This window comes from Hippichthys cyanospilos, chromosome 6 (genome assembly GCF_059441005.1).
Source record: "Hippichthys cyanospilos isolate Australia breed blue-spotted pipefish chromosome 6, RoL_Hcya_1.0, whole genome shotgun sequence".
NCBI classification, from domain to species: Eukaryota; Metazoa; Chordata; class Actinopteri; order Syngnathiformes; family Syngnathidae; genus Hippichthys; species Hippichthys cyanospilos.
This window is the reverse complement of record NC_142374.1, coordinates 19,636,791-19,661,710: the sequence shown is the minus strand read 5'-3', so window position 1 is coordinate 19,661,710 and position 24,920 is coordinate 19,636,791. Positions and strand designations below refer to the sequence as shown.

At 41.1% G+C, this 24,920-nt stretch overlaps 1 protein-coding gene and 1 long non-coding RNA gene across 3 annotated transcripts in view; one reads left to right on the top strand and one right to left on the bottom strand.

Moving 5' to 3' along the window:
• Positions 1–24,920, bottom strand: part of kcnd2 (potassium voltage-gated channel, Shal-related subfamily, member 2) — a 69,087-nt gene that overhangs the window by 7,607 nt on the left and 36,560 nt on the right. The window contains exons 3-5 of one of the 2 annotated variants that reach the window (XM_088417290.1): positions 6,331–6,493; positions 4,825–4,923; positions 3,770–3,868 (exon numbers count right to left, since the gene is read on the bottom strand). In XM_088417290.1, coding sequence (XP_088273416.1) covers positions 3,770–3,868; positions 4,825–4,923; positions 6,331–6,493 — 361 coding nt within the window. The remainder of the gene's footprint in view (positions 1–3,769; positions 3,869–4,824; positions 4,924–6,330; positions 6,494–24,920) is intronic. The other variant, XM_088417291.1, reaches the window with a different exon arrangement.
• LOC148422687 (uncharacterized) lies at positions 312–23,048 on the top strand. Its single transcript, XR_015865905.1, has 4 exons — positions 312–523; positions 3,045–3,121; positions 19,282–19,379; positions 22,958–23,048. It is a non-coding gene; the product is annotated as an uncharacterized LOC148422687 (long non-coding RNA).

Genomic DNA, 24,920 nt, shown 5'->3' with positions numbered 1-24,920 from the left:
CCTGTGACCCTTAGGGTCTACCTGGTGCCTGCATTGGTGACCCGATGCTCCAGAACTTTTAACACTCAAGTACAGATACCCGAATAAGCTACTGTAATGACGTATTGTTACCTATCAGCACCGGAGAGGGGCATTTAACGCCATATAGTTTAATAATTGGAAAATGAATCACGGCGGGTGCAGAAATGCATTGGGCCAGATGTCCACATTAAGTACCATCTGTGCAAACATTGGCCAGCGTCACGCCTGTGACAAATGAGCAGAACTTGAAGGTCACGCTCGCCAGCAGCGTTCAGACTCGGTCAGCAGGGGGCAACAACGCCGCACCACCGGTCCTGCTCTTTTGGGGCCGAGCTTCGCACCTGCTCTCAACCTTTTTTTGCTCACTCGAGCCTGGAAAAGTCGACATAGTGGAGCGTTTTCACGTTGTTCTCATCATAGTCAGCAAAGGGCCAAATGTTGCATGTCTTCAAAAGATTACCCTGAGTGATTATCCGGTGGTGTGGGACCTGAATGGAGAACGGTTAGTGGCTGACATTTGTAAATGTTAAAGCTCTTCAATATTTCATGTTGCCCCACTAAAAACAGCGTTAGTGCTTTTCAGTAAATAACCGATGGGAAAATCTTCAAAAAAAAAAAAAAAACACGGTTATCCTTGAAAAGCTCGCTAACAAAGCTGCTGACATCAAAACAATAAGTTTAGTTAATTTTGTGAACTGACCACCAAACAAATTTTGCTATTAGGTAAAGCACATTCGCCACAAATTGTGAATTGTTTATTTTTTGTTATCGTGGGTGGACTGAAATGGATACTACCGGTAACCTTATTTGTATAGGTAATTGAATAACAAAATCATTTTTCATGTACAATTCAAACTTTTTTTTTAAAGACACGTTTGCACTTTCGAATGAAAATGACTTCACCTGTGCCCAAGAAGTTCCAATCAATCGTGGCTCACCTGTTTTCTATGTTTAGTCATGTGACATTTGCAAATTAAGCACTGATTGGTTGTTACAAGAGCCTTGCACACGTCATTTTCAGTGTTTGTGTTTTCGAAGGTATTGTCCACGAAAAATGACTTATGTATCAAATTACCTAGACAAAATAATAAACTTGAAAAAGTTTTGTATTTCTTTAAATTTTATAAGCTTTGTTGCTGTCTTTCATATATATATATATATATATATATATATATATATATATATATATATATATATCCACTTTGCTTGGGCCTTTCTGTGTGGAGTTTGCAGGTTCTCCCCGAGCCCGTGTGGGTTCCTAAAACGTGCATTGCAAGTGTATTGAACAGACTAAATTGTCCTTAGGTGTGATTGGGTGCGTGAATGGTTGTTTGGCTCTGTGTGCCCTGAGATTGGCTGGCAACCAGTTCATGGTGTTCCCCGCCTACTGCCATAGGCAGCTGGGATAGGCACCAGCAGGCCTGCAACCCTTGTGAGGAAAGCGGCTCCAGAAAATGAATGGATGCATGCTTGCCATGTTTCGTTATACAAAAGAAACTTTTAAACTTTGGGTCAGAAACCAGTGTTTTTGGTGAAACCAATTCATGCTCTCCTCATGACCAACCAGAATCCAATTTTTTGTGTGGTAAAAGGATAGTCTCATTTTTCTTTTACGTGGGTTTGATGCTTATTTTAGATCCTTCAAATAGCATATCAACATTATCCGAATGCTCCAAGACGCTCAGACTATATTGAAGTTTGCTATGAAAACAGCTGGCAGGGACTGAGTTAAGTCCAGTACCAGCGTTTTTATCGCTTAGCTTCCACCGCTGATGAAAGCAGACAGTCAACAAAATGGGATATAGACATTACTGTAAATGGGAATTGTGCACTTGGAGCCGCAGTGTAAATCCGGCCTTAAAAAGCCACCAGCAGACATTTGAGGCCTGTGTGTGTGCATCACAATGACATGAAGCCTTTATGGAGCTGTTTCTCCAGCAAGCGCCACGCAGAAGTGGGCTGGCGGAGGTTATTAATAAGGAAGAACCGTGATTTACTGCCCGGGCCTTGTCTGCGCGGGCCGGCCGAGCTGCGCCAGTGTAAAACTTGTGTCGCATCCTCATATTTAAAAGCCTCTTAAGCCACTAAATTATACATTGCGTAAAATCAAGCGTGCCGGTTTGTTTGGCGGGAATAATGTTTCTGGATGGCTGGAGCCATGTTATCATAGCATGTCGCTAAAGGAGGGGGATGGGGAAGGCTGATATGGAGGGGGGGGGGGGGCAATATTCCCCGGCCCATTTGCAGCTATTTTTAACTCCTGCCGCATATGAATAGATTCCACATTTAGCATACGGATGAAAAAACTCACTTTAGTTCTATTTGTGTGACGTGTCGTATCACGGGCGGGCGCTACTGTTAATCCGGCCTGCATGAGTGATGCGGCTTTACATGGACGACCTGCTTTTTAGTCAGCTATTTTCAACTCTGTAAACAAAAGAGGGGGGAACAATAGACATCGCTAGTACGTTCGTCTCCTTTCTTATTTCTGAAAACCACTAAAAAACAGCGGCACCTTGATGTGCGAGTTGGATTTGTTCGGGTATTTTATATTTTGAAAATATTAAGGACAGAAATCCTGTGATTTATATAACTTAAAATGTTCAAATACTGTGTTCAAATACATTTTCCTCACCAAAACTGTGTAGTTGGAAAAAATATGCAACTACAATCTGACCATACAGGTAAATAATCACAGATTTATCGGTAATCAGTGTTTTTCTGAATCTGTATTGGCCTAAAAAAATCCATATCAATCAAGGCCCTACTTTATATATTTCAACATGGAATGATTTGGTTTGATTTGATTTTTTCAGAGATTTAAAAACTTGTTTTCCGGTTTTATTTACATCCCTAATACATAGTACGTATATGTGTATATAAGTCAATATACATATTAGACATGGGCCTAACAGTTTTGATGGTTGTCGTGTTATTGTAGTGTTAAAAAGTCAAGAGTTTTAATAACTGTTGATACCGCCTATCAAGAGAAATCAACATTTTTTTTTTTGTTTTTTTTTCAGGACTCTTATCACACCCTCTGTGCCCTTTTTTGGATCTTACAAGATGAGTCTCAAAATGCAACTTCAAAATGGCAAAGGTAAGTCCTCCTTTTATATTTCAAAAAACACATTCGCACTACGCTCGTGCTAGTCAAATTCACTTGCTTTCTATATCATTTTATGTATATATATATTTACGTATACAAATTCCATCCAAAAATAAACACAACCTGAAAAAAAAATCAATTTGATATGTATTGATTTTTCTCTTTAGGTTGTGTTTATTTTTGATGGAATTTGTGTTCAATATTTGTACGTTCAATAAATCACTCAATCAAATCAAATTAACTTGCTTTCTATATAATTTTAAGGGTTAGCATTCAGTGTTATTTTGAAAATTGATCATTTATTTAAAGGCTTTTTTTCCGACGGGCCTCACAGTAAACTGCTGGAAACGTGGCGCGGTTTGACAATGATGGGACCAAGTGATACGGTATCACTGGCGCTTGCAGAGTTTACTCAACAGGTCTCCTGTGAAAACCATTTGATGGCATTATTTGTATGCTATTCTCGTGAAAAATATGGCACGCTTCAAATACACTGTCTCTTTCCATCTGTGTGACTTTGGAAAAGATGAGATGGTGATTTATGCAGAGATGTGAGAATTTCCTAAAGGTTGAGATACTTTTTCAAGCCACTGTAGATCGCATGTGTAGCCATAGGGCGAGGGCAAAGTTGGACCTTACCGTAGTCTTCTCCAGGCAGTGCAGCAGATGATGATGTTGGCTCTCAAATGGAGGGCTGGCAGACTTCCCAACCAGGGCTTGTCCAGCCTCCTTGGAGGCCTTGGAAAACACAGAGTGAAAGAAACAAGACAGTGCGCATCACTGAGCATAAAGGGATGCTGGGAGCTTAATTGTTTGATGCAATGAGCGTCAGGCAACAGCTAGCTCAATGATGTAGTGGAGAATACACAAACGCTGATCTGTAGCACGGCAGCCAATCTACTGCAACCCGGCGAGCATGAGGATGTTCCACAGATGCATGATTTTTTGTTTTTTCAAGTAGGACCGTGGGAAAGTCCAAATGGGCGATTCATTGCAACAGCAGTGGAACGCCCGAGACATCGAACACACTGCACCAAACACAGCACAGAACCGGAAAACCAGCAACACGACGCCACCACACACACTCACGCACACACACGCGCACGCTTTGGATGAGGCTCTGCACGGCTCTGGGATGGAAGGTGTTAGTCTGCGCTTACAGCCGGGGAATGTTCTAGAAATCACACGCGGCGGATCAAAAACAGAGTTTAGAGGAGATGCGAGGCTGAGCAGACAGCCTCCAGAGGCGACCCGCTATCCAGGAAGCCTTTCTTTTTTTTTTTTTCTTTCTTTCTTTCTTTCTTTCCCCCTTCCCTCCTTCCCCTCCAAACGCTGTTGGACAGACATGCAGAGCTGGCTCATGGGTCAGTGCGACTGGAATGGCTGTTCTCCGCCACAAGGCGAGGAGCGGACCTGCGCGGCCCACCTGCTGCATGGACGGAGAAAGACTGTTGACCAAGCATGTCGATGCCGAGAGGCGAGAGGTGCGATGCAAGAGAGAGGACGATCACACGGAAGCACTGGGATGACAGCAGCCCCCCCCCCCCCCCCCCCCCCCCCCTTTCCCTGTGAGTGCGGTGGCATGACCCCCGCCCCGCCCCGCCCCCCAGACCCGACGTCGGTCTCCCCTGAGCTGAGCGGCATGCAAGCGTCGGCGCCAGCCCCCGAGCCGCCGCTCGGGCCCCCCCCATTACCTCCTCCAGTGAGTCGATCAGGAGCCCGTTTTGTTTGTAGCGCATATAGGCATTAGTGCCCCGAATCTTCGCAGCACGGATTCTAGCGAGCCGAGTTTTCTGTTTGAACAAACAGACCTCGGTTTTAGCCTTTTGCTGTCTGACTAATTGGCTCCGTCTCCCCGCCGCAGCCCCGCTATTTAGCCAGGAGCGGCTTGAGATCTACGATCAGCAAATTCTGCCTGAGCAAACACTTTCAGGGTGGGCAAAATACAAAACATTGCTTATTGGAAAGATGCTGACATTATTGCTCTTAAGATCATCCTGGCTCCCGCTGAAATCTTCTCGCAGCCGATACACAGGAACACAATACCAGATTCATATTCTGCGAGATAGTTTATGGAAGTGTGGAGCTGTCAATGTGGAGTAAACGTTTTCCACCGGCGAACGCGTTTGGGGGTGGATGGAGGCTTTGTTTTTAGCTTTTAGCTACAAGTTCAGTTTGCCTGAAAATATTTGCAAGTACACGCGAATGTTTTTTTCAAGAAAGTTCAAACGTAATTGCATACATGTGAATTTTTTGCATATACTTTCGAATGAAATTTAGCTATAGCTTTGAACATAGTTATGTTTCAATGTACATGCAATTACAGTAGAATATATTTGTTGCGAGTGGTAATCCCATAGGAGTTTTTTCCAGCATTTGTCCTACGTTATACAAATACATTTGGAAATTAAGTAAATAAATATTGTTTGTGAGTACTTTCTATAGTTTTATTATGTCCGTTTGGCATTTTTTCCCCATAATTCCATGGAATATGAGCAAGTAAATGTCCAGTGGAATTATTTGAGCAAATACCGTATATAATAATATATGACACACCTGTGTATAGGATGCACCCTTAATTTGAGGGCCAAATTCTGTTATTTTCTATGTTACAGTGTATAAGATGCACCAGTACTTTGGCAACAAAGTAACTAGAGCAAACCAGAATCAATCTCATCTTTTTAAACTCTTCAAATTTTCTTGTGTTCATATATGTATGTTATATATTTGTTACACGTTAAGTGTGAGATTTCCCACATTGTGCGCGGCCAGTGAATGCCTCACCGGTGTAACGTTGCTTGCGCCCAAAGCAGTTTTTCCTTTTCCTCGCTACACAGCTCGACTTCATTTTACCATAAATGCCCAACGTTTTTTGGACGTACTTGCAAGTATGTATGTTTGAACGTAATTGCAAGTACATTTGAACGTAATCGCAAGTACATTTGAACGTAATCGCAAGTACGTTTGAACGTAATTGCAAGTATGTTTGAACATATTTGCAAGTCGATTCAAGCATATTTGCACGTAGGTTTAAATGTATTTGCAAGTATGTTTGAGCGTATTTAAATATGTTTAAGCATATTTGTAAATGTTTACAAGTGAGTTTGCCAGACAGAAATGGTTACTCGACAGTGGCAACTCCATAGTTTTGTCACGGTTGCATAGGAATATAGAGATAAAGAAGAAGGGGGCTTTAGTACCCTCTGGGCTCTTCGCTTCTCCGCCCTCTGGCTTTGGTGGTAGATGCGGCTGAAGTTTGACACGATGACGGGCACGGGCAAGGCGATGACCAGCACCCCGCTCAGCGAGCAGATGGAGCCGAACACTTTTCCCACGATTGTTTTCGGAACCATGTCGCCATACCTGAAAGAAACGGCAAAAGCAAAACAGATTTTGAGCAAAAAAAAAAAAAAAAACCACACGCAAAAGGAAAACTTTTAAAAGGGACACATTATGAAAATGGACTTTTTAATTGCTTGTATACTGATAGATGGGTCCCTGGAGCGTCTTCCCACCCATCAAGTGTGAAATTGCACAATGGAGAAATCTTTTATTGCCTTGCTATTTCTTTGAGAGAATAGGTCTGGACTTCAATCCCCATGTTATGTTCGCCATGCTTTGAGAAACACGGCCAAATGCGACTGGGGGGAAAAAAAATGCAGTTGGTGACTCTTAGCCGCACACAAAGCAATTGAGCAATACAAGTCCTCCTGGGAAATAATTATTCGCAGCCTCGGTACGAATAGCCTGAAATTGTCAAACTAATGTAGTTGAAACATTGATTAGGTACTAGTCACTAACCAAAAAATAACTCTCATAATCAAAAAGGTTGAATAATACTAAATAAACTGCAATATTCATCCCCCCCAAAAAAATGAATGCAAAAGAAATGCTTAAACATATATACTGTATGTGTATATATATATATATATATATATAATATATATATTCTTCAGTTAAGTCTGTTCATTTTGACCAGAGGTCAACCAAATAACTGCAGTGATTTGCATTGGTTTATGGGAGTTCATTTTGACCAAACCTTTTGAGTTAAACAGATGTTACTGTTACAGCGATGAGGCACTCTCTCTACTAAAGCTTTGAATTGTCTGACTCGTGAGACAAAAGGCGCATACTTTGCTAACGACCCCTTAAGTCTGCAGGGCCTCGTTGAATGCCGTGTTAAACACGTCCATGGGTATAATATTCAGTATAATAATAAGAATGTATGGAAGAAGTATGGAAGAAGTATGGAAATGAAGCCAAAAACCTTCAGGCGCAACATCAACCCCGTTATTTGTCTCCATGATTCTCTTCTCAGTTGTGTCACGAAGTGCAACTATTGTGATGGTGTTGTGTTGAATGACTGATGATCGAAACAGGAGATACAGCTCTCACTTTTTGCCAGAAGATATTCTCCGCTCAGGCAATTTAGATTCGGCTCTGAATCCGCCGATGTTCAAATATTTAAAGCTTTTTGCTACACAGAAACCTACCTTCTCATCTATGATCATGCAACAAATTAAGCCAAAAGGGACTGACCCAACTTTTTAGTTGGCTTATTGAGTTAACCCCAAAAGATTGCGTCAGATAAATACTCCACAAAATAAGCCGAGACAGAACCGCCCCCCCCAAAACAGAGTGATTTACAAGTTGCTATCAAGTACCCCGTAGATCTTCATTCTCGGTTTCTTTTACCAACGGATAACAGAGAGCTTTTATGAAAACCTGGAAACTGATTTAAAATATGACAAAAGCCAAAATATGTCTCCTTGAAGAGTTTTTGTCGCGAGTGTTTCATGTTATTTTTTGATAGTCTTGAAATAGTTGCGGTGACCTCGGAGTTCTTCAAAAGTTAGACATGAGAAGTGGCTGAGGAATAAATAGGACTTGTGTGAAGTCTCTTCTCCGACGGCCTACTTTCCACGTGCTATTGTGACGTTCCTTTCATATGCGATTATACGCGCACCTGCCGGCTGGGGCTAATTCCTTCATGTCGTGACCAAGCATCCCTCGTGACCCCCGTTAGCCAAACCGCTTGCGAAAGATACAGCGAGTCGCATCATGCGGAGGAGAAGTAAAAAGCAAATGAACACAGTGGGGACGCTGAACCCCGGAGACATCTTTTTTAACTTGGACTGTTTTGTTTTTCTCCTTGCTCGTACATCGACGCACATCTTACATTTTTAAATGTGAGCGCGTGATGAAAGCGAAGCTGCGGAGAGGCGGGGGATAAAAAAAGTCTCTTTGGAAAGTATCCATGCTCCCAGCTCGCAAAGGTCAAGTCAGATGACGTATTTATTTCTTAAGGTACGCTATTAAGAAGGCCGTGAGTGTGCGCCGACAAGCAATCTGGAGAGTTCCATTAAGATAACAACCGCTTTATTGGCATGTAGGCGGAACCTTTAGCACCGGCATCGGCTTCTTTTCAATACGTGTTTGCGCTCGTGTTTTTTTTTTCGCTGGTGGGGATGAACAAAGTGCAATTACTTCATTAGTCTACTTCAGCAGACTTTTTCTTTAGGTATCTAATCTTTATTGAAGGCAGACTCCAGAGTTTAATTTGCTCTATCGCTCATATCACACTGTTAGAAAAAAGACTTCTATATAAAATGGCGTCTTTTTGTTCAAACCTCATTTAACCCTTGCACGGTATTTAACCAATCCTTTGGTCTGTACTTCAAAGGGAAATTGAAAGAAGGCACTCGGGGGCTGAAATTTCACCCAGGTAGTGACAACATGTCAAATTACAACATGGCGTGGCCACTTAGTTATCACACTACAAGGGGTGTGCCATCCCTTGGCGAGAATATTGCTAGAATGATGTGGAAGAAATTGACACAAAAATGCTATTAAAAAAAAAAAAAAGAAAAACTGTACAAGGGTTAATCTAATTAGGGTGGCTTGATGGAGCCGTTGTTCACACATCCACCTTACAGTTCAAGGACCCGAGCCCAAATCCACCTCGCTCCAGCCTTCCTACGAGGAGTTTGCATGTTCTCCCCGAGCCTGCCTGTTTTTTTTCCAAGCACTCCGGCATCCTCCCACATTCCAAAAAAAACCATGCATGGCAGGTGTATGGGTGCGTGAATGATTGTTTTTCTCTGTGTGCCAGTTCATGTTCGCTGCTTAAACCAGCTGTGATAGGCACCAGCAAGCCTGCAAACCTTGTGAGAATAAGCAGCTCTAGAAAACCGATGGATGTGTTAATCTGATTTTAGAATACCCTTCTCAAAAATCCAGCATAGTCCAGCATTTTGTTGTGTTTTTGTGGTGGTATTTTTGCAAACATTATGTTGGTCTTGCCTGTGTGGCAAGCAAAATTACTACACAAGCAGCACCCCGACATTTGGTCACCGAGCAAACCACTCTACCGACTGAGTTTAGAGTTGTACTCAAAACCGCACCAACCTAGACCAAGACATTATTAAGACCAAGACTTTTAGGAATCGAGCCTCGACACAAGACCAAGACTTTTGGACAATACCTAGACACTGAATATATGAGGGGCGCCCAAGTTTTCGCCCCATGATCTAGTTTTAAAGCAACCAACCTTCCGTGATCTACCGGGATCAATAAACCCTTTTTAGTGACATCGTTGTTTACAAAACACCACACGAATGAAAATGCACATCTGGAGGTCACGTTCGAAGATTCATCCAACTGCAGTGAGAGACAGAGTCTGATTCTCTCGGCTAAAACGCTTTCAGTCTAATCTGTAACTCTTAAATTGGGGCAATCGCAAGAAAAGGCCGTAATATATTTCTATCCCGCGTGTTGTGAGATGGCGCGAGACCTTCAAGCTTATATTTTCCTCTTCTACGAGAGCCGAATGCGATCGAATCCGCTCAACCCAGATCACGATTGAAACGGTTGTTTTCAACCCCGCCATTGATGAGCAGCCATCAAAAGGCTGCTTGGATTTCAGATCAGAACCGCCGCAGTACCATACCGGTGTTCATTGTCAGTTCATTCCAAGGTAACATTCCAATTAAATCCCTCTTTATAATCATTCTGCCTTCACGTCTCCAACGGCTCCTTTCAACCAATGAAAGCAAGGCCGGCAAAGCAAAGCAAACGCTCGTACTGCTGCGCGGAGAGGTGATTATCATTCACTATCATGACGCAATTAGGGAGCAAGGCTTGATTTCTCGGATGCAATTGAAGGCAGCGGGCCCGACCTTGATGTTAATGACTACAAATCATTGGCACGAACAACGCATGTTGCTGAATAGCCCTCTGCGGACGAGGCCGCTGGCGAGCAGCACTGAAAGGGTTGAAAAGGGAGCAGAATGACTGAGGCCCCCCCCCCCACGTAGTACGGGCACCCCACGCCGCGGAGAAATTCAGGTGTCGTGAGATAAATGATGGAGATCCAAAGGCATAAATGACCCGAGAAGACCATTACCTCTTGAGAGGAAGACGGATGCTAGGCGGGGAGGACTCGGGTATCGCCGTGACAGCCTGGCGTCTCTCAAGTGAGGCGGGCAAATCGGAACGTATGGCTACACGGGAGGCTGACTTTTCCGTAAATGAACTTGTCTAATGCCGGCGGCCGTCTGCTCCTTGAACCATTAGGCCTCGGGCGTCCATCAAGGCGGGGCCCTACTTTTACAGAGCTCGGGCGAAAAGATGTAAGCGCGGACATTTTAATATCACGCTTGACGGGACTTCGTGTCCGACAGTTTGCTTTCAAACCGACTCATCTCGCAGATGTCATTAGTTTTACAGTTCATTACAGGTCAAACCATTTTCATATGTAATCACAGACGGCGCTTTGAAGCAGGTGTCAATTATGGATTCCAGCGCGGCTATTAAGCCTGAGAGCCTTCTTTCCTGGTATTTATTGTACATAGCGCCAATTGGAACAAATTTGACCATTTTCCCTCCCTTGCCATCAAAGTCAGCAAAGGATCATTTGCCAGATGTCTCTAAAAGATTATCAGGTGGTGCAAGGTGTGTCTCGAGTGACCTTTTGTCCTCAGTCTGCTCAGAAATCATTCAGCGAAGCGACGATCACAAATGTTAAACCCTTTCGATATTTACGATCCCAAATCTCAAGGGCGGTCGATTCGCCGTCTCTTGCGGTTTTTTGTTTTAAAAAAAAAAAATCGCTGCAGGTCTCTCGGATAAAGCCATTAAAAATGCTCCTCAATCTAAGTCAATGATTCAGAAAACTGCTCTGCAAAGGACAATAAATATTGTGAGCCGTGGATCTGCCAAACAGATCCAAAAATCTGTGTCTCCAACAGATTTTTTGAGTGATAGACCCTTGAAGTGGCGTGTGTGAACCCCCCCCCTCCCCATCTGATCTGCAACCAAAAATCCATTCTGTCTTCACAAACCCTCTGTGATTGTGTTGGAAACCTGAACCAAAGACCTGCTCTTTCTGACATGAAGACACTTTGGGAGTACATGAGGATTCTTCATGTATTCAAATGCAGTAGGAGGACCAGCACATTCATTTTCAAATTAAGAGAACATCAATTGAAACTTTTTTTTTTTTTTTTAGCTAAATTGTGTTGACCGCTAAAATACTGCGTCGCAATAATATACATTTTATGGAGGTACACCGTCCTCACTACCATAACAAATGCACATCCTAAATTTAATAAATTAGACACAGATGGCACGGCAGTGTTTTCAGTCACTTATTTTCTCCATCCAAAATGCTTTAGTTAGGGGCTACTTGGCAGAAAAAAATGTTCATTGCAAAAAAAGTTTGAAAACCACTGATCTAAAGTACAGCAGACACTGTAAGAGCATTGAAAACACATGACAATTTTTTTTTTCCCTTCGTCATCTGTCGGGTCTGCCACATTTGATCTTTTGTGCCGTATTTTGTCCAATCCTTTGATCTATACATCAAAGGTATTTCACATCAAAGGGAAAGCATCGAAAGATAACAGTAGGGAGCTGAAATTTCTCCCACATGGTGACATGTATCAAAGCTCAAAATGGCAAAGCCACTTAATGATCTACCAGTAGTGTGTCATCCTTGTGTAAAATACTGCAAGAATGATGTGCACAAAGGTCTAAGATCAATTCAGATGTTGAAAATGAAGTGTGCACCCCCTTAAATGGCGTTTCTCGCACATGTTGTAGAAAATGCAAAAGCAAGCAGTCAACTGTGGAAAAGAATGCATTGCGGCTCTCGCAGCGATCTTAAAAAAAGGGGAGGGGGGGGGGCGCACTGGAGAGAGGCACTAGCGGTGATGGATTGTTCATAAGGGGGTAGAGAGCTGAGCTACAGCATCTCCGCCTCCTTCGCCAGGACGGCGGCAGGCAGAAATTAACAGCAGAGAGAGATTAAAGCCATGTTGGAGCTTTGTTCCTGTTGTCTGCGGCTAGCAGGTAACCACGTTTGCAACCCGGCGCCGTCACGGAGGTGAGGCTCCAAAAGATGGATGGCCAGATCGTTATCCACCCCGCAGCGGAAGGCGAGGCGTGTCGGGATGACTGAGTATCAATTCCCCCGGTCCACCCATCTGAAGCCTCTTACAAAGTGTCTTAAAAACGTGATCTGTAGAGGGTTTCTCCTTCAGTTCAAGAGCGCTCTAATCTCCTACAGAGTTCTTGTAAGAAAAGTATGGAATAATTGCCTCCGCAATGCGTGAGAAGTAGTTTTTTTGGTTTGTTAGTTAGCAGGAATAGGCAAAAAGTACACAATGTGGTAGACGTGCCGAGCGGGAATCCTTTTACATTTAAATGCAAATCCGGATGAACACGCGAGTGAGGAATTTATTTTCTCTTTGCCATTTGAGTCACAATGGAAGCTTTCCACGTGGCCTTTTTCTCATTCTGCCTGAATCACAGCCTGCTAGCTAACATACATAAAACATAAAACAACAATAATGTCATTGCACATTTTCAATGGTTTTAAGGACCAAGGAAAAGTATATTCCTATATTTATATTATTTTATTTTTGTATATATATATATTTTTTTTTTTCTTATTTTAGCTCACACAGTGAGAACTTAAACCTTTTTGAGATGGAAGGCATTACAAATAGTTGCGAATAAGTCATTAAAAAGGCCTACTAGAATAGTGTTCTTTCAATGTCTGTATTTGAAATTTTAACAGGATTTCAGCAAATATAATGCCATGGGATGAACAACATGGTTTTCTTTTCAGTTTAAGAGCAAATTAATTGGAACACAAGCAAATGACTTCCTTTTTTAAAGGGACTCCTTTGCAGTTTTTTTATGCCTTTATTGTATTACTGTTTCTATGAATGAATGCTCACAGAAATCTGTTTTAAGTCTTTTTTTATGAAGATGAAATTCAAATCTAAATTCAAAATCAGTTTGCTGCCTTATGCGTTAGCATTGACAAAAGCCATGCATTGTACAATACTGCCTCATTACAGAGTTTCTACTGCTGACAGCATTTCCAGGATTGTTTTTTTCTCTCTCTCTCTCTCTCTCTCTCTCTCAGAATAAAAGACAAAGCGATACCTACAGTAACTAGCTAGTGAGTTAGATAGCTAGTTTGTAGTCGGAATGGCAACTAGCAAAATAGCTCGCAAGTTAGATATTTCGCTATTTGTGACAGGACTATTTGAATGATGCGTATCGTTGATTGACCGATGCGGGTTTGGAGATGGACCACCGCCACTGCGTTGCTTTTTTTGGACTGGACTAATGGAGGATCTCACCTTATGGCATCTCTTGATGCATCTAGTGAAACCTGCTGAGCCTGGAAGGGGGCTCCTCCCACCCGTGCTACCTCCTCAAAGTTTCTTATTTTCCCCAGATGGTGTTTTTGACTTTTTTCCATAGTCTTCTGAGAGATGTATTTGTAATGTTCCGTGTGACCCGTGAAGTCCTTTGAGACTGTAGTGATTCAGGGCTATACAAATAAACTAGTTCGTAGTCGCCATGGTAACGGCAGTTACAAGAAAGTCTTCCGTACAAACGAGCTCAAAGATTATTTGTAACATAATTAAAAAATATTCCACACCCTTCTGTGTGACATCCACTTTCCTTAGACATATCTGTGACACCCGAACAACTCCGGACACACGCTTGAGATCACGTGCGTGAGCATGTGTGTGTTTGTGTGAGAAAAGGCCTATAATTTGACATCTAGTTAAACCAATCCCCTCTTCCTAAAAAAGCAATCTTGTTGCTTGATTATCTTCCAGAAGCCTGTGTCTGAAATCTGACCGCCATCTGGTTAGTGGGAAGCGAGAGAAGAAAGGGGGGGGGGGGGGGACGCTATCTGTATGACTGTACAGATACGTCATTTGTTTATTTCTGCTATCAGAGACAGGGCGCATCTTTATGCTCAGACTTCAGATATAATTAAATCCTTCAGCTGGGACGGACGCCAGTTGTGAAAAAAAAAATAGAAACACAACCACGATCCCGTTCGTTTGCTCTACTCCACCATGCACGGCGCAGACAAATGAGCCCTTTAGATGTTTGAGGATTGGCAAGAGAACGGGAGCGCTCGTTTCCAAAACGCGCCACGAGTGCACCCAAATTCTTGCTGTCCTCTTCACATGCCAGCTGAAATAGATCACCACCAAGCAGCTTAGCTATGTTGACAGTTCCTATGTGGATCGTTTTTTATAGTGTGAAAATCCAAGCTTTCACTGTCACCTCTCTTCCATTTTCTTACAGACGTACGTTTTTTTTTTTCATGTTACGATGTGGAATACTGAGTTTTTTCGTCCCCTCTTTAAGGCATTTGTCCCGTTTTACAGTTAACATCAACAACTGTCATGACCTGTGGGGTTGGTTGTTTTTGTTGTTTTGCCTCCCTCTTCAGGCGTTTTTAGGTAATTGCTCTTATTTTCTGTTGGCGTCAAACTGCCTCCGCTGCAACACGTCACTACAATGCTGGTGTCCTATTGGTCGGCGTCTCGATTCCCTAAGATACTGGGCTACTATTGGTCAGCGTCATGGGGTCACGAAGATGCTGGTCTGCTATTGCTCGGCGCACGGGGTCACAAAGATGGTTGCCTCAAGACTTGATCTCGTGTGAGAGTGCTTTCAACATATTAATTCTGCTTTTTGATGCTTAATTCAAACTTGAATTGGTTATCCATGGGTCCCAAGATTGCTAGTGATGTTAACGAGAGAAGTAAGAAGATGATTTATATGGAAACGAAGCTGGAGATAATCAAGAAATGCGAAGAAAGCTAAGCTAGCCTAGCCTAGGCTACCCTTACTAGGAAATATGGCCATAACAAGTGTCACTCAAAGGTAAATAAATTAAAGGTTATACATTAATTGAATGAATGTATATTATATATGTAGCACTTACAATAGTGTTTTGTTTTGTTTGTTTTGTTTTACAATTACAATTTTTAATATGTATATAGAAGTTTTATGTTTTTACCTGGGGTTTTACATGCATTAGCTAATTAACATAGGTTTGGATTGCCTGCCATACGGGAAATTCGCGTTACGAACCCAAACGCGGAACTGATTCATCTCGTAAACTGGGGGTCCACTGTAGTAAAAAAGCAAATACAAAGAACAGTTTTAAAACAGTCCACATTCGGAAATGGGTTGTGAATTTGGTACTAATTAGCTTTTAATGCCACCAATGTCACGTGCAGTCACAAAAACCATCAATACTCTACAAATATGCAACACGCAACATACATCATCTCCAGCAGAAAAAAAATCAATATTGATTTCATCACATGACAATAGAAGGCCAGTGCTCTGGACCTGTGAGGACGTAATAAAAAACTGTCAAAACAGAATTAACGATTCATTTAAGTGAGCCAGCGCTATTGACTTTTTAGGAATAGGAAATATTAGGTTGACATAAAACATAGATGCTGATTGGACTTTTTTTTTTTTTTTAAGCGTCTTAGAGTTTTACAGTACGAGAACCCACACCTAAAAAACTTAGTCAACAGTGTAGGGGTCTTATTCATGCTGACACTCCATATATGGCGCCTTTTGCCAGCGATTAGCGCAGGCTCTATTAGCAGATAGCACTCTGTTAGCAGCATGAGGGAAGCATAAAAATAAATAAATACAGCAATGTTATATAATATGGCGGCTGTTGCCAGCGATTAGCGTCGGCCCCAATGTTAGCCGTTAGCAGTGCTAGCAGTGACGGGAGGCACTAGATGCTAGCGGCGTTAGCGCCTAGCACCACTCAACATGCTAACAAGAACCGTCAAATTATTTTTAAAGGCAGTGAAAATGATGGAAATTACTCAAAAAACAGTTGCAGTTCCCACTGATCCCTTTTTTTTTTTTTTTTAAATAAACCATGCCGTGGAACAGTTTTATTTTGAAGTACATCAATAACACTGTTGTTAATTAAGCTGATTACGCTTATAAAAATTACTTAAATATGCTGACATTGCATTATATTGCACCAGTTGCCAGAAATTAGCACGAGGTAGCAGCTAACAGCGCAAGCAGTACTTTATGGTAGCAGCGCCGGGAATTTTAGACAAACAAAAACATAATTACGCCAAAATTGTTTTATATGCTCGAGTAAACATTCGTAGCAACAAGCAACACTAGACGCTAGCGGCATTAGCCGCTAGCATCTTTTCAAAAGCAGTTAAATCGACATAAATGACTCAAATGACATTTTCTGTTCCCAATTAACACCTTTTTTTTTCTATTTTAACAAACCAAACTTACTCAAATGTGCTGTGTAGTCAGCAAAATTTGCTACTGAAGTTTTGACAACACAATTTTGACAGTTTTATCCAAATATCAGATTATTCAATATAATTTTCATCGGGATATCCGAATATAAAACTGATAGCTGCAGCCCTAGCCGAGGATATTTTTATAGAATCATCGGATGCTATTTTTGTCACAATTATCAGTCTGTGTGTACCACAGTAGAGTATTGACAATTAGCATGTACATTTTTTTTCTCCCGAGCAAGATTCAAATCGAGGCTCTCACTAACGCAATAAAAGCAAATGGAAAGAATATAACAGAGAGCCTGATGCCGTTCTCTTCATCCGATTAGTAAAATCTAACGAGATGTTGAAGTCGCTGGAGTGTAAGGTGCCATCCTATTAAACGTGCCATGCTAAAGACATTAAAAAGTCCATTTCGTCAAACGGCACTTTGATTCCGCCGCACTTTGAAATCACAATGAAACGCGCCGCAATGCGACTAATTTCATTAGTAAATTAGGCATTTTGATTCATCAGCTGATTAGAATCAAGTAAGTAAGCACACGCAGTCTATCTGGAGCAATCGAGTGCTCTTCATGTGAATAATTATAGCGATGAACCTCAAATTAATTTCAATGTCATTTTTTTTTCCACGAGATTAGTTTTGTTTGGCATTCCGCTGTGTTTTGATGACGAAAGGAATCTCATCCTGAAAAGTCCAATGTCATCTGCCGCGTATGTGGTCTGACCGTGAACAAGGACCTATTTGACGTAACTGAGATAAATACGTCAAGGTCGTCGAGCTGGGTGCGAATGTGGCGATTAAATCTATTCTTTCACGATGGAGGCTACTCGGCATTCTTTTGATTATTCCATTTTCTTTGCTAATTTACTGTTTGATGAGAAAATGTATCACGCCCGGGAAATTCCATCAATTTTATGATTATTTTTTAAATTTAACAATCAGGGCTACAGATATCGAATGTTATGAATTAAAACGTTATTGAATATTTAGAAATTCCGATACACATAAAACATGTATTTTTGCTTGGTTTAAAAACCTATTATCAAAACAGATTAATAAATATGTATTTCCACTTATTACTAATAACACATTTGAATTTTCATCTTAAATCAATTTTATTTTTAAATTTAGACCTATGGTTAATATCAGACTTAAAAAAAAACTTAAACTACATTAACTATTTAAAAAAAAAACAAAAAAAAACATTTATGCTATTTTAAACAAAAAATTCCCTATTTGGTTTACGAAACAAAGTGACGTCATTCACAGTTGCAATTTTTTTTCCATTTTCAGGCTGAATGGCACATTTCAGTAAGTTTTTTTCAAAAGTGATCAGTAGGAACAGAAACTACTCACATTACTGAAAGATTTAAGCTATATAAACATTTAGTTTCTATTTTATCGTCTCATGTCGGTGACATCATCACTGTTCAATTTCAGCCCCAACTCCAGACTAAAGTTTTGACAAAGAAGTGTTAAACATAAAAGTTGTTTTAAGAGTACAAATGAATAATATAGTGTGTCGTTTAACTCTTTCAGTGCCATAGACGAGAATTTTCGTCTTTTAAAATGGTAATAGAAATAATAAATAGTAAAATTCTTGTCATTTTAATGGCGAGTAACTGTCACCCTTGACTAATGCTTATCTGATATTCAGACAATTCAGCAATGCAGTGATAACTATGACCATTGGATGGCGGTGTTTTCATACATACAACACATGTATTACATACTTGTTATTCTAAGTAAGAAATGGAAATCAATCTTTCATATGATAGCACCCATGTTTACAGAGACAAACAGGGTTATTCTGTCGCCCTTGAAAGACGAGCGAAAACGCCAAATATACTAGTCACTCTTTTCCAATAACATTTGTAGATCACATGACACGGGTGTCATGCGGAGCGGATTGTATGGAAGCTGATTTTCTTTCATATGCTGTCTCGTTCAAAATTTAAAACGTAAAAATCGTTAATAGTATTCAAGCAGCGCCGCAGAACGTATCACAAATGCATAACAGAAAATAGTGTGTTTGCTTTCATCACCTACATGAATTGCTACAAATAATAGAGTGTTTTACTACCAGTAGTATATTATTTTCTAATCTGGCTCCAAATGTGGCATCAATTTTCCTCGTAACAGATGTGTGCTCAGTCAGGTGTTTGCTGAGATTCTAACCTGCTGTGCTTTGATTTCATTCTGCTCAGGTACCATAAACAAGTCTGAACCAGCCGCATTTTTATTTGTCGTAGTAATGCTGTTGTTGTCCGCTTCAACTATGTGATTTCTCCCCGTGTATTATTATGCCTCAGTTTGATATTTTGTCGGTTTAAATTGTTATTTATTGACGCGGATATCTTTTTATGTAGCCTAGTCTGTCTATGGCTGTTAGGGGGAATGCAGGCCCACTTAGGTGCTTTTCACGCAGCATGACTTTCATTCCTAGTCGCAATGAATATGCCATTTGTTTGACTGAGTAGCGCCATCAAAGTTGTTTTCTGTTTGTCCAACAGGACAACACAAAATGAACCCAGACTGGACCAGAAGGGCTAGAGTTTTTGTTTGACCTTCATCCCACAGCATCCTGAGATCCCCGTCCATTTCTTTTCAGGTAAACCGCTCGTTGAGTAGTTTTAATGGCTAGTGCCGAAACGTTGTCAATTACCTAGACATGTCCTGATAGAATTTTTTTTTTGGGGGGGGTGATATATTTTCCCACAAACTATTGCGATGAATAATAGACGTTTTTTTCCCCCCTGTGATTTAGAGCAAAAAAGGTAAATCCTAAGAACGTTTAAATATGTTGTTACCAAATTGAGAGTAGACAATTTCAATGCATTGTTCATACTTTTAAAAAATATTTTCATCGCTGAGATTTTATACAATGACACTTTTCCTCGATGCACTCACGTTGCAGAGAAACAGACTTGGTACACTGGTCCAATGCTGACAAAATGCAAATCTTGCGCAAGTCACAATCGCTTAAGTTCCTGGTGAGCGTAGTGAATGTTCGCATTTTGCTTGTATACGATGCTGTGGCTAAAAAGTGAAACTGTACAAAAATACCACCTTAACCGATATATGTTTAACTGAATGACAGTTAGCATTAGCTCAACTCTCCACTGCTGTGGTTAATAAATGAAATAATACAAAAAGAGCATCGCGGATAATAGCCTTTAGCCCAATGACAGTTATCTTTAGCACAAATTGACCATTATTATTATTGCTATGATACACTGCTATGGCTAATTGATAAAATAGTAGTAAAAGAGCCTCGCAGATGTTAGCTGTTAGCCAAATAGCAGTTGCCTGTACAAAAACACCACCTTAAAAGATAGATGTTAACTGAACGACAGTTAGCATTAGCTCAACTACCCACTGCTGTGGCTAATAAATGAAATAATAAAAAAGAGCACTGCAGATGATAGCCTTTAGCCTAATGACAGTTAGCTTTAGCACAAATATCCCATTATTATTATTGCTATGATACACTGCTATGGCTAATTGATAAAATAGTACTAAAAGAGCCTCGCAAACGTTAGCTGTTAGCCAAATGGCAGTTGCCATTGGCACTACTTTGCTATTGTTATTGCTATGCTACTGCAGCTAAAGGGAAAAAGTTGTGTTTGCCTCCGAAGAACCGATGGCACACGAGAACCAGACTTGTGTTCATGTCTGCGTCGTGTCATCCATCGCCAACTGGTAAACTCACGCAGTGTGGACCATGCTAACCGATGAGGCGCCGCGAGTTAATGTTGATGACGTATGGAGACAAACATGCATGCAAATGAGCATTTATTGGGCAAGGAAAAACTGATCAAGTACATTTTTTTTTGTTATCCGGCGATACAACGATATAGTAAATATTGTGACAAGCCTAAAATAACCCTTAATATGCCTCATGTCACTCAAAAGTTAAAGTGAGTTTGATACGAGAGCAGCAAATGTCACAGTGTCTGATAGCCTCAGTGTAGCTCCATCTCCTGCGTGCTCGACATGAGACCTGAACTTCCAAATCTTTACGGCCTGACATGCGTGTGATGAAGCTTCACATAGACCAAATGAGAGGGGCTGCTTTTCTTTTTAATACGGCTCATGACAAGGAGCAAATGGAGGAACGTGGTTCTGCGCACCTTCTGAAGGAGCCCAATATTCATCCATGCTGACAGCTAAATAATAGATGTACCAAAAATGAAGGGGAGGAAAAAAAACCGTAATTTTCCCGCCGAACTCCATCATGCTCGTACCGCTATGAATTCAGTATCTCGAGAAAATGGATTCTACTGCCTGCGTGTCAGAAAGGAACATGAGTGAAATGAGATATAGAGTTTTGTAGACTAGGGGTATACGATTTATAGAGTACTGCAGAACAGGTCTTAAAGCAGGTTATGGCACATTAAGAACACTCATAAAACATTTAGCTTGTACAAGCAAAAGCGAATTGGCCACACATGTCTGTGGCTGTTCTGTGTCCTGGTGTAACAAAAGAATAATGCAGCAAAAAGAGATTTGCTGCATCTCCAAATAAACAAGGCAAAATGCTTGCTGAACAAAAGCAGACGCTCTCTGGTGTATGACTCCTTTGGAATATTTATGAAACAAATGTAAATCATTCTTTTTTTCTTTTTTTTGGTCCGCGATTAAATTTTAAGCACTATCTATATTTATCCACTTCCAACAGGTGACCCATAATATTCATATCTGATATGGGAACTGTCACTTTTTTTGAATAACTTTTTGCATCATGTCTTTCTTTGCCGTTGTTGTCGCATATTTACATCATACGTGCATTTCTATCTTTTTGCACTACACTCAAATAAGCTTGATTTAATATAGAATCTACCAGAAAGCAAAACGATACCCAAAAATACATGATCACTGTCCATACTGAAAAGTGAGTCAAACAGAAAGGGAGTAAAGGTAAATAAACCTTTGGAAATGTGTGTATAATATTTTTATCGTTCATAGTAGTGTTTTAAATTAGTATAGCAGTCGTAAAAGTTGCAACTCCTGAAAATAACTCTTAGGTCAAGCGTCAAAATTTTCTATACTTGAGATGGGAACAAGCAGCTATTAAAAATAATTAAAAATACTTTTTATTTACAGTACCCAAATTTCTTCATCTATTATCCGCTACATGTAAATTACCACTCTCAAATTAATATGCCGTCTCCATGAAAGCAAAAATACCCCCTGATTTTTAAATTATTGGGAACAATTTTAAGTAACAAGGGGATAATTATACCACCATCATTCCCAAATCAGAAGAAATGAACACATGCCCTGACATTATCCCTAAACACCTCACATCATTTCTGGTGTTACGCTCCACAACTCAGGCCACAACCCTGGAGCAAAACATCCAAAATGCTTCCTCCCTTGTGTTTGGACACCAAAGACTGATGGGATTAGGAGTGTGTGGGCTGATAGGACTCTGCTCTGATGCTATCCCTCGGATAGACATCATTACCGGGGATAGGGGGAATCCCACGTGCGTTGGGATTAGCTTGCTAGATTTTCACCACAGGTGATAAGGGAGGCAAGGGAAGGCTGGCAGAAGCCGCGCAAACTAATAGGGAGATAGCAGAGCAGAGATAGGAGGAAAGCCAGAGAACCGCGCCGCTTTGGTGCCGTATGTGAGGCAGCAGAACCTGAGTGAAGTTGCAAACAATACCTACAGGGTAAGACAACTTGGAGATAGACGCAGCCACACTCGCTCGCGCCTATATTTACAGAAGGCGCGAGTGAGAGCAGGAAAAGTTCCACAGTGTTGCAAATATGATTTTTGTCTCCATGCAGTGGCAAAAACCACACTTCGCTACGATATGTTTGCTAGTTGGCAAAGAAACAGTATTTGCATCATCCCAAAAATAGTCTTTAAGACCTCCATCAAATTCAAAAGAATTTAGTCTTGAACTAAACTACATTTGAAGAAATGTCAACGTTCAATGTTGACGTTCAAGAGTCTGCCTGTTTCAGTTTTTATGTGTTGTGAGGGACAATTGGCAATCAGTAGCCCAAAGACTCAGAGAGTTTTGTCCCAAAATGAGCAGGAAGAAAGACAGAAAAGGAGTGTCTTGGTAAACGCTTAGATTTAATTGGTTTCTGCATGGTAAAATTTTACCGACAAAGCCTCAAATCAATATTTCTAGTTCACATTGAAATAATATAGAGTACCTTCAAATACAGGTATGACATCTCTAAGAGGAAGCATGTTGAGGAGAAAAAGGATGTACCCTAAGATTGACCCTTGAGGAACTCCGCGGGAAAGAGCTCACTGGTGTGTATGGACTGAAATGCAAAATATGAAAGAGATGTTTCGACTGATTTTGTAGTAGTTTCACAGATCAAATCCAATATCTTGAGCATCACAACCTCAACAACAGTTTAGTCGTATTTTTGTTGACTATATTTATCCACTTCCATCAGACTTTTGTTGACTTTTGTCACTGATTGCAATTCTGATTGACTATCTTGATTATTTGGCCAATGAGGATTCTGTCTTGTTTGGGATTGCTTGTGAGCTGTAGCTTGTTGTTTGTCACAGTAGCTCAGCTAGCACAACTTAGCTGCAAACACCAGTGATGATTTTGGTTCAGTCTTGGGTAGTTTGTGTCCTGAAGACACAAACAATCACATCAAGCTAAGGCCTACCACTACACAATAGGCTGAACAAGCAGACATGCGAACATTGCGTTTATTTTTTTATAATTTGACAGGCTGATACATATTTATCAGCAATCCTCACATTTGTCTCATTACTCCAAAACAATTTCAGTTCTGCCAACTTAGATCTTCATCTTCAATGCTGTGCAAACACCGCTTATTGCTTTTTCTTCCTTCCTCTTTTGATCCTGCTGATGATCTTTCAGAGACATCCGAGAATCGTCTTTGCAAGGGAGAGAAATTGCAAAAATGTAACCCCATTGTCCGCATGTGTTTATTTGGAGAAATTGTATCCTAAAAAAGCAAGCAAAACAACTCTGTTATTGCCAGTTCTAAATGATAAACAAAGTAGTGTAAATGGCTCCTTAGAGCCAACATAAACAATTACTTTTCAACGCAAGCCTGTTGGCATTTCAGCCGAAGGTTAACACCAGAAGTTCAAGGTATGGCAGCTCGCGATTGCGCACCAACTACGTGACGCTCTGCGCTGTCAATGTATCCTTGATCCTTCGGTTCAATGTTCATCCCCGAGTGGCGCGAGCTATACAAACCCAATAAAGGCCTGTACGAGTCTTCTCTTTCAGCCATGCAGACACAGATGAATCATATGGATTAATCCCTCACATACAGCTCCGGCAAAGGCAATTCAGCTCTGCCTCGCTCACATATCAAACATGTATTCCCTCAGCCCACCAAATCCTGGCTTAACCCTCACCCCCGTGCAAACGGGCGGCTAGTTATCGCGGCGGCTCTGACATTAGCATGCGCACGCTCTCTCATTTGAGAGATCGTCTTAAGAGAAGGTGATAAAACGCTTTCTTTGCCCATTTCTGACTCGGACTCGCCCTTGGTCCTGCAGGACCCGCCTGCCTTTTCCATCAACGAGTCGGGGATGAAACGCCTCATCCGCTTTCCTTTCCTCCGCCTCGTTCTCTGTTATCACGCCGTGTCGGAAGAGACCGGCTTGACATTTTTCTTTTCTTTTTCACGTCTTCCCCATTCAGAGGACACCTGCTGACACTTGAAAATTACTACTGTACTAAGATGGGAAAAAAAAAAGTCTTGGTTTGCATTTATATGCCGAGTCATCTCTTCGCGGATCTTCTTCCTGCCTTTTTTGAGCATTTGCTAACATTTTGAATTTTTTCAAAATGTTGCATTTCTACTATTTGGGATTTTTGTGAATCCGGATAATTGTTTGGACCAGAGCAATGTCTAGAGACTGTTACAGGGGGCCCTCGACGTACGACGTGGATCCGTTCTTGAGACGCGGTGTAACACGAATTTCAATAAGTCGTAACACCATACAAATAATAACTAAAAAGAAAAAAATATGCAAATATAACTGAGAAGCACTGGTATAATGAAACCTTGCCGGTGTGACTCCAAGGCCAATTTGTCATTTTTCCCATCCCCCTCCTTCCACGCGTGTCTTTAGAAAACCAGAAGCTAAAAATACATTCACACCATTTGAGTATTATTACTT